Source organism: Carettochelys insculpta, chromosome 9 (assembly GCF_033958435.1).
Source record: "Carettochelys insculpta isolate YL-2023 chromosome 9, ASM3395843v1, whole genome shotgun sequence".
In the NCBI taxonomy this organism is placed as follows: Eukaryota; Metazoa; Chordata; order Testudines; family Carettochelyidae; genus Carettochelys; species Carettochelys insculpta.
This window is the reverse complement of record NC_134145.1, coordinates 34,026,502-34,037,178: the sequence shown is the minus strand read 5'-3', so window position 1 is coordinate 34,037,178 and position 10,677 is coordinate 34,026,502. Positions and strand designations below refer to the sequence as shown.

Sequence of the window (10,677 nt, the reverse complement as noted above, 5' to 3'; positions counted from 1 at the left end):
CCTTTTCTCAAAAATACACACATTTAATGTCGGTCTTTTTTAATTCTAAGAAATGCAATTCCAAAAATACAAACTGAACATCAGAGTCATGTCAATCACCACAATAAAATGAAGCAAAGACAGTCACAATATTTAAGTCTATGGACATTGTCTAAATTACTGTTTTCCCCTCCGTTTCCCCAGTGTATTCCAATATTCATCTTCAAACAGAAGCATCACTGAAAATACTGCTGGTGTTCAGTTAGAATTAAAGGATTTGGATAAAGTGAAAGAAGACAGATACAAACATGAAAGTATGCTTACAAAGGCTTTACATTTTGCATTACCCCAAGATATAAAAATTCAAAAATTAACAAACTTGCTTTTATTAAAATATTACCACTACAGGCAAGGCAACTTTAAATTAATAGCTGAGGGTGTGTGTGTGTGTGTGTGTGTGTGTGAGGGGGAGAAAAAAAAAAAAATCACATTTTAGTGAAGATAAACAGAAGTGGCAGATCTTAATTTACACTTTTGTAAAGCTCATTTATTACCTGGCCAACAGTGAACCAAGCACAGGGCAACAAAATTTTCTCTGCTTCCTTTGGCAATAAGGGGGCAAATATGTTTTGAAGATGTTTAAGACAGGGTGTAAATTTAAAAAAAAAAAAGTCAAATAAGTAGTAATGGAATAAATAAGTACTAAAACAGAGAGTACATTTAAACCACTATGTAATTAACAAATATTACATAATATTATTTTGGTGGAAAACTCCAAGTATGTAAGAAAGACAGTAAAGTGAATAACCACCAAAATAACAATATTCTTCTGTTTACTCTTTGGCTAAAAAACCCTCAAAATAGCAGACAAAGAAAAATACATCTAACACTGGTGATAAACTGTCTCTTTACAAGTAAAATAAAGTTATCAATTTAAAACTTGGTACATTTTATAAAAACAAAAGAGGTAAAGTTGTCATAAAAGCAGTACTGTTACTTCAAATGGCAACATACTGTTTGTTGACCCTGTGCAATAAAATACTTTGTTCATTCTACATTTATCAAAACATGACTAACAATCACTACAGACATTACAGGTATGCGTGTGGCTCCGGTTGACTTACTTTTATAACTGGGAAATGAAATTTACAATCAATGTGTCACAAAAATGTAAAGAGTTGATGTTCAAAATTTTCAAATTCTCTACGTTTTGAATGGCTGATTTACAACGAAAATAACTGACTTGATTAGTAAGAGCATATGAACATCAATGACTGCACCCATTGCCAGAAGACACTGCACTGGTTTGACACTTTTCCTTAGTACATAGAAAGCAACAGCACCCAATAAAGCCTGAGAAGAAATGCTGCTGTGTAAATACTGCAACTATTCCTGATAAAAAAAATTATGGGATGTATACTCAGAAGCTGCCCAATCCCATAATTTGTATTGCATAGGTCACAATCACACACATATATACACACGTGTGTATATATATAGTGTGTATTTATACACACACACAGAAAGAATATATTAAAAAGACAATGAAGTCTAGTCAAAGAGCAATTTACAGGCTCAATATTTTTTTTACAATTTGCTTGAAAGAAAATTTCAATATTTTACAGTAGGCATTATATACACTGCACTTTATGAATCTAGAGTGTACTGAAATAGAAATACATTTCTGCAAACATCTGGGTAAGAAAACAGACCAAGATTTCTCCAGAGATTTGTGCTATCTAGGTATTTTCCCTAATCACAAAAAATTATATCCATGGAATGTAATCTAGGGGAAAAAAACCTTTTTAAACACCATGCACATTGTAAGCAATTGTAACTCAAAATATCCCAATCTAAAACACTCTAACAATGGTCACATTAAAAATTTTTAAGTATTAGATCTGATTTTAAGAAAAATCTTTATCACAATATTTGTAATGTTAACAAGTACATGTTAAGGCTAAATTGGTTTTTTTTTTTTTTTTAAGAAACACAGTCAGTAAAGACATGTCTCCTTCAGAGCCCTGGGCTATAAACTGTACCTACAGACGACAGTGCAGTGAACATAATGTTCAGTTCTACAGTCAGGATGCAGTTGCTCCTTCCCACTCCACAAGATACTGCACCTTTCCATCAAGGGTTACCCGACGAGCCAAAACACGGTATTTTTCACCACAAGCTATTCTACCTGCTGCACCAAAATAACTAGTAATTGAGTTTTTCAGATGATTCAGCTGCAATTCCTGATCTGCTAAATTATTAAGAATTTCTGTATTCAGTTCATCATATTGATAATCTTCTTTGCTGTCATCGTCTTTTACAATTTCTGAATTCTGAGGCTGGAGTGCCTTTCGTGGAAAGCGCCCTCTTCTCCTCAAATGTGGTATTGCAGCAGGCCAAGTTCTTCCTGTCCGAGTCCTTTTTCTGGAGTCCGATAAACTACTTTAATGAAAAAAACACCAACATTAAGGTATAGAAATATTATTTAAACAGTTGCCTCCTGTGTATCCTTTTATTCTGCTTTACTATTTAATGATATCTGTACAACTCATTAGTCATGATTTGTTGATATTTTATCATTAATATAGAGCAATAGGTATAAATAGTGCTTCAAGAAGCTTACAGTGTAAGGACTTGCTCACATGAGAAAGCGGCACTAGTTTAATCGAATTGATTTAAACCACTTCAATTAAATGAGTGCAGGTCCATGTACATGCACCTTATTTTGGTTTATGAATTACTGTTCCTTTGACTTATCTGAAACCTGTTCCTAACTGCCCTTCTTAAAATGAGTAAACATGCCACAGATATTTGCACCTGTTTCACGATATCTGTTTAAACTGACACCAGGAGCTAAATCAGGTTCTACTGTCTCATTTAGACAAGCCTTCCGTTACAGCAAATGTCATCAGGCCTCAATCAGTTTACTGAACAGTAAAGACTATATATAAAATGCATGAAGAACTTATATTTTCTAGATCTAGTGCATTTCGGTTCTTTTTAAAAAGTATAAGCTTTGCATGGAATCGTCTAAAAACTATGTACTGATGACTAGAGAAGAACAAAACATAGCATTGTTTAGAGATAGTATTATAAGCGTGAGAGATTTAAGTCCTCAAAAAGACATATTTACACCAACATCTTTTGCACACTGGAATGATTGGTACTAAGACATAATATGAACTTGGTAACAATGACTTGTTTGCACAAAAATGTTTCACTATATTTTGAACATAAAAAATAAGCTACAGAAATGTAAAAACCTGGGCATTCTACAGATGAAGACATCTGCCAGCTTTAGAATGGGAAAAAAAGACAAGTCATATTGAATGTATCTAAAATTACAAAATTGGGACATAGTTTGCAAGACATGATTCTAGACACTTATTTCTCAATTTGACTTTTTTTTGGAATATTAATGAGGTAGACAACTGTCCATCAGATATCTGCGGAACACACTGAAGATCAACTCCTCTTATATACAGTAGGATCTCAACATTTGCAGGGGTTCTGTGTTGGGAACCCTCACCAAGGTTGAATTTTGCGAATATGGCAGCCCCCGGCTGCTGGCGCTCCTGCCTGGAGCCCTCGGGGGAAGCAACGGCTGCAGGCACTCCTGCCCAGAGCCATGGGGGAAGCAGCGGCTGCTGGCGCTCCACGCCCTGGAGCCCCAGGGAAGCAGGCGCTCCAGCCGCTTGCGAATAATTGAATTCGTAAACAGTAGGTTCGCGAATATTGAGACTCTGCTGTAACTGATTAGCTTACAAAATGTGTGTGTCAAGATGATTCAATCCCTGTAGGAATTGTACTGTACTTGATTTTCTTGACATTAATAGAAATTATGTAAACAAAGCCTATTAAACTGAAAGGCATTAGGGGTGTCATTTAGTCCTACCAAATTCAATTTTAATCAATTAAAATGTATTCTAAGTGTAATGTGAAGAAGTAGCCGCAATTCGTTGTAAACAGTTAAAGTGAAGACTATATCTCAACATGAAATAATTACTAATGAAGGAGAAATTGGTTTATTTTCTCCTCAAAACAGATTTTCTTTAGAACAGAAAATTCAATGTTTCAACAAGTGCCAGCTCTGTAGAATGCCTGCAACATTAGTGCTGCTTTGTCTATTTACTATAAAGTATTGTTGCACCAGTTTATTTTTCCTCCCTTCAGAAAATTTAATAAACTTCAAGGATTGAGAGGTTTCCGCATGTATATTTCAATATTTACCTATAATGCCTGGAAATGCTAGATGAGGTAGTTTCTTTTGTACTGGCAGCACCTGTGGATTCTACATCTGAGGTATTGGATGAATGAGCAGTTCCATCAGATCTCCTGAGACATAAGAACAAGGTTGTCATGTAATGAAAGTAATCCAACATTAACCAATTAATTAATCTGACATTTGACAAGCAAAAATGAGATGCTTGGATGGTTTAGTTTTTTTCATTTACCCAACAGAGCAGGGTAAATCCAAGGCTGTGTTCTCTAGCACTGGAACTGGTTCCTTATCCTGAATGGTAGGGGAAAAATTCAAACAGTTTTCAATAAAAAATAATCAAATTTTTGAAAACCAAAACTTTTAAACACAGTGGTCATATCATTCAGAAAAAATTATCTTCTGAAGCATAGAAAGTATTATTAGGATACTTACCAAAGAAGATGGCTCTGAAATTTTTTGAATCATTTTTCTTGTATAGGGTCCAGGTGGACGACCTACTGATTTTTTCTTCCCTGGTCTTTCAATACCATTACTTACTTCCCTAGAAGAAAGAGGACATTTTGTTTTTAAAATACTGAAGTAAATTATCCAAGGAAAATATTTAATTATTGTAAAAAAGTTTTCACATTTACTCTAAATCAGTTATGGTAAACATGGTTATCCTTATAAATTTAAATTAATCAAACTGACAAAAAGTCACAGAGCTTTGACTGCAGCATAATACAGTAATATCAACAGACAAGACTAAAAGCCATTCCAAGGACATATGCCACAAGTCTTAATGGTTTTGGAGGAGCACGTATTATGCTGACAAACATGTATACAGAACACTCAATTTATGCAGAATTCTGAGATTATTAAAATCAGTTGTGTTTCAAAAGCTGATATGGAATCTAAGCGTTTGATTTACAAGTTGAAATCCCACCTCCTGTTTAAATTCTTAGTTCAGCCAGCTGCATAACAGGCCCGAGTATGGCAAAGCAGTGTTTTTTGTTTCCTGAGGAGCAACAAAATCTGCTTAGCCATTTTGTATTCCTGGTGCTACTGGTAAAACTGTTTTAAAATAGGTCTTTTTAAAGGTTAAGTCAATTAGTTCAACATCCTGATTTCACAAGTGTCTCAAAAGAACACTGCATAAATGTACCAAGCATTCCATATTATTAGAACTGTACTCAGATTGCATAAATAAGTGTTAAATAACGTATAATATGTACTAATAACCTCTTGCAAGAGATCCTCCATAACAACAGATCATTTAAAATATTTACAGAAGTTTGAAACTAACACTGTTTTAGACACAAACTTCAATGCGAACAGTAAAAGAGAGGTAGCCATGTTAGTCTGTACTCCAACAAAACAAAGCAGCGGAAATGAGGCACTTTAAAGACTAACAAAATGATTTATTCGGTGATGAGCTTTTGTGGGACAGACCCACTTCTTCAGATCAAGATCTTGATCTGAAGGAGCAGGTCTGTCCCACGAAAGCTTATCACCGAATAAATCATTTTGTTAGTCTTTGAAGTGCTACATTTCTGCTGCTTTGTTTCAATGCGAAGTTAATCTGGAGAAAAAAAAACATCTTCAACATTTTTAATTTGTAGGGGGAAATATTCTACCGTTACTAAGAAGGAATAAAGTAGCAGGAACTACAAAATAGGCATGCGCTACCTTGGTCCCAGTAATTAGTTACACATTAATCGTAGGATTGTACTAACATGGGTGAATAAACGTTTAGCATGAGAGTGCTGAGGCAATACTGATATTTTTAACATTTGTTTTGTATGAGTTCCATTACAAATACTTAAGTCACCGTGCTGCCAATTTATTTTACCTTGCATCAGGTATGGGTTTAGATGATTTTCTGCCTTTAATTTTGAACTCATGAGATGTTCCCTCTGGTTCTTTCTCCGCCTTTAAAGCAGCATTTGGTGGTACAGGAGGAACACGAATTCTCAAGCCAAACAAATGTTTCTTCTTTTTTATCTCTTTTCCAGACATAAACCTATGTGATTAAGAATTAAATTTCAGACCTTGGAGAAAGCCAAAAATATAATACACAGACACTGAAAACTTAGCAAACTAGAGTCCTCCTTCCAATTCTATTTTGTGTATCCTACTTTATTCTCCCCTCTCCATCCTATATGTAATGTCAAACTACGAGGGTAATGATGGAAGTTAAAAATGGGTTTTGCTAGGGATCTGGCTTCCAAAGAAAGCTAAAAGTTGGACCTTCCTGGTCCAGCACAATCAGGACCACATTGGTCCCAAGTGAGGGAATTTGCTGGACCTGGCCTCCCGCTGCTGGCCCCTCAGCCTGCCCCTGGCTCCACTTTTGGCCCAGCTGGCACCCTGCCACTGGCCTAAGCCAGGGTTGTCTGGCAGACTGCTCTGGCTCCAGCCCCCTGCCATGCTACGGGCTACCCTGGTTCCTTGCCTGCCAGGTGGCCAGGGTAGCCTGCGGCTGGGCTAGGAGAAATAGCAGCAGCCAACTGCCACTGGTTCCGGCCAGACTCCTAGGTCAGCTCTTGCTCTGGGCTGCAGGGCTCTCTGGTCCAGCAACATCCAGACAACAGATGTTGCTGGACCAGAGAGTACCGGATTTCAGAGGTGCAATCTGTACCTCAATTACCATACAATATTCAAAATGGAAAGAATTTGGTCCGTCTAGTAAAAATGCCACCTGCAGCCACCAACTCTCTAAGAATTGGGGGGGGGGGGGCAAGTGTATTAGAGTAAGATGTAAAAAGAGCATTGGACATGTATAATAAAAACCAATCAACTTACATGGTCTTGTAATCATTTAATGCTTCCAGTACATGCTCATATCTTTCAGATTTTGGTGTGTCTGCCAGCTGTAAAGTATTAAGAAGTAATTTAGCCCACTGGGATTTACAATAATAAAGGTCCAGTAACCTAGAACAGAGTTCCGCTTGCTTAAAAACTGCTGAATTTGGATCACAGTATGTCTTTAAGATATAATTTATAATGAAAATTGTCTTATTTCAAAAGTGAGCTATCATTTGTATCCCATGTATTCCATGAATCTACACAGTGTGACTTGCTGCAGATTCCATGCTTAACAGAGAATCTAAGCTTTAAATTTAAAAAGGAAATTGATTCTTGTAGCTCTTACAATTTTTTTGAAAACTTCAGCTATCACTCACAAATATAGATTATAAATTGATCAAATATTGTCTTTATGGGCATGCAGATATCTTGGAATCAGGACTTTGTGGTGTTAAATATTGCTCTGAGATAAACAGGTTAACCCTGAAAGTACAAGATGAGAGTTTATATAGAAATACTGTTAGCTACTTCATTGCTAGTAATTTTAGCACATACTCTGCTTGGGGAGCTAACTGATACTTAATCTAAGATTGTGCTACACCACCCAGAAAATGTAAGAGAGCCTCAACATTTCTTATGCCTCCTACTACTTTTCATTATCAGAACACTGTAAAGAAGGTTTAGTGGAAATCAAAATTAGGCTCAAAGTGTTCAATGAAAATAACCATTCGGGCGGGGTGGGGAGCATCTGTGCATCTCTCTTTCATTGATAAAAGGAGAGAACTTATGAGATTCCTTTGTATAAAACTTTTACACAGAGTAAGATGGATTTGTCTTGAGTTCTGGTCCCCCTGGGGCAACGCATGCAGTGTCACATCCCTGTGATCGAGCCTTCCCAAATCTGAGCTGCTCTCAGCGTCTACACTGATCTACATCGGAGGGGTAGCCGTGTTAGTCTGGATCTGTAACAGCAATATCTGTGCACCTGATGAAGTGAGTCTGTGCTCACGAAAGCTCATGCTCAAAACTTCTGTTAGTCTATAAGGTGCCACAGGACCCTTTGTTGCTGTTATTGATCTACATACAATTCTATACCTTTGCTGAGGGAGACCATAGGTTCTGGCTCAGCAGAACAAGGTGGTAGGGCATCCCAAAGGGTAGACTGGCAAACTCAGGTGGTGTGATCTGCCCATCGGGTAAGATTCAAGGGGATGTCTGTGACTGAACACCTCACACATTCTTTTCTAGTTTCCCAGACTTTACATCCAACTTGCTGTGGAGTAAGTACATGGACATTTGACTATATAGTCAGGACTAGCAGGTTATTATGATTCATGATCAGAACAAATACTATGAAATCCAGGGCTGACTGATATATTTATATATTTACAACTTAAACAAAATACAAGCATATACCTCTACACGAATACACAAAAGGGAAGAATAAAACAAAAAATCAGAAGAAAAAGGAACAGGTTTTTTTTTTTTTTTTAAATCCTTACATTTCCCCACATCTGTAAAACTTGTGGCATAAATGGAATACCTTGCTTCTAACACTTCATTTTTATTAATATCAAAAAGCCCACAGAAGTGACCTGTGATTGTGTAAAGTAAAAGTGCTACTAGAACCCACAGCCAGCATACATTACTAAACAGGGGTAGTGAATGCATTCAACTAATTTAGCCAAAGAACGTTAGTGCAAAAGTTTACTTTACACAAGCTAGCTCTTGGGTGTACATATATACCCCAGGTGACTAGACTATCTGGAATTCTATGTCCAAAAGCAGATTTTGCAACTGTGTAATTCCTGAGCTACAAATCAATACACAAACTTCTATAAACAAGTCATTCATTCTAAAAACTGACACTGAAACGTCAGTTTCAGAAGCCCTGGTTCTAGTCTACTATTTTCCTTCTGTTTTACACAATAGCAAGAAATTTAGCTTCTAATTTAAAATGCACTGGTGTAAAGGAAAGTTAAAAAAAAAATTGTTTCTCAATACAGTGGACTCCTCAGCAATGAAAAGACAGATCTAAGAAACATTCATAATCTGGAAATTTCTACTGCACTTAAAAATAAAATCACTGCTTTGCAGAAACCCAAGGTTTAACAGCAGTATCAAAATACTGACTTGACCAACATACAATTTTTCATCTTTTTTTCCTCTACTGCAGAACACTTTTTACCCTCTCTTAGTTCATTATAGAATGTGGCCTTCTGATTGAAAAGGAAGCAAGTTCCTCTAGCAATTTAAAAATGCTGCTGCTTCACCAGGTTGAAGTGCCACATGACAGACCTGAGTGAATTTTCCTGCTTTATGTCCTGCTTTCTCTTGGTGCCATAGTGTTTTTAATCAGCAAGTTTTGTTTATAACAGATGCTAGTTATAAATTTCTGACCTAATAGTAAGAAACCAGAAATCAAAACCAAAATGAAAGGGCCCACTTGTCATGCAGTGTAAGCATTAAAAGATCATGAAACTTGCTGGAGTAGTCCTTTTAAAAAATTATTTAAATGCCACAGAAACTGAGTACCCACCACATTGTCTACTATTCTGCTACAGTATTCACTTACAGATTAACACATCTTTACTCTTATTAAAATAAGCTACACTTCTGAACAGACTCTAAAGAAAAGGACAGAACAACTTCTCATTGACCCATTCTTTATTGTTTATATAAAAAGGCTCTTCACCATGAGATATCCTGAAAAATGTATAACAGATTAGACTTGGTATATGATCTAAATGATTAATCAACTTCAGAATAAACAGATGCTATATATCAGATGCTAATTAATTCAGATACCTCTATCGCAATAGTTTAGCATTTAATTTCAGCTATTTAAAATAGATTAAAATTATGCTCAAATGAAGTATATACACCCAAACTTTTTGGACATGAATGTGTTTTTCCAGAATTCAGGAACAGAGAAAAATAATAGACATCTGAGACAAAATAAACCTGAATTGTACGTGTCTCATTTAGTTTGGCCAACGCAAAAAGGACTACACAGATATATTAAGTTACTGCACAAAGTGCATCAAATTGGGGCATAATCAGTATATAAAGTGTTAAAGTAAGTGAATGTAGTATCCATATTTAAAGAGGTGAAAACCTTCCTAAGAATTCTCATGTACAAAAAAATTACCTAGCAGGTATTTACTCAGAGTCTAGCTTAACAATTAATTGTCTGCCATTACACACAGAACTACAACTCCAAGGGTGTGTCTACACAGGCACAAATCTTCGAAATAGCCATGCTAATGGCCATTTCAAAGATTACTGATGAGGCGCTGAATTGAATATTCAGTGCCTCATTAGCATTAGGACATTCCTGGCCGCAGCGCTTTCGAAAGCGCGCAGCTCAGCGCAGCTACATGGGGGTCCTTTTCAAAAGGACCCCGCATCTTTCAAACTCCCCTTCTCCAGCTCACTGATCAGAATAAGGGGATTTCAAAAGGTGCGGGTCCTTTCGAGAAGGACCCCCATGTAGCTGTGCTGAGCCACACCCTTTCGAAAGCAGTGCTTTCGAAGTGCCGCAGCCAGAAGCATCCTAATGCTAATGAGGTGCTGAATACTCAATTCAGAGCTTCATAAGTTATCTTCAAAATATGGCAATTTCAAAGATTTGTGCCCGTGTAGACACAGCCCAAGTGTTAATGCTTGCTCTCCCTAATCAGACCTGT

The 10,677-nt window shown here is 36.6% G+C and overlaps 1 protein-coding gene across 2 annotated transcripts in view; it reads right to left on the bottom strand.

Annotated features, from left to right (window-relative positions):
* Positions 1-382: 382 nt before the first annotated feature.
* MTF2 (metal response element binding transcription factor 2) overlaps positions 383-10,677 on the bottom strand; it is a 52,872-nt gene continuing 42,577 nt past the window's right edge. For both annotated transcript variants that reach the window (XM_075002954.1, XM_075002955.1), the window contains 6 exons: positions 6,986-7,053; positions 6,033-6,203; positions 4,634-4,742; positions 4,434-4,492; positions 4,210-4,314; positions 383-2,421 (listed from right to left, as the gene is read on the bottom strand). In XM_075002954.1, coding sequence (XP_074859055.1) covers positions 2,064-2,421; positions 4,210-4,314; positions 4,434-4,492; positions 4,634-4,742; positions 6,033-6,203; positions 6,986-7,053 — 870 coding nt within the window. In that variant the 3' untranslated portion in view covers positions 383-2,063. The remainder of the gene's footprint in view (positions 2,422-4,209; positions 4,315-4,433; positions 4,493-4,633; positions 4,743-6,032; positions 6,204-6,985; positions 7,054-10,677) is intronic.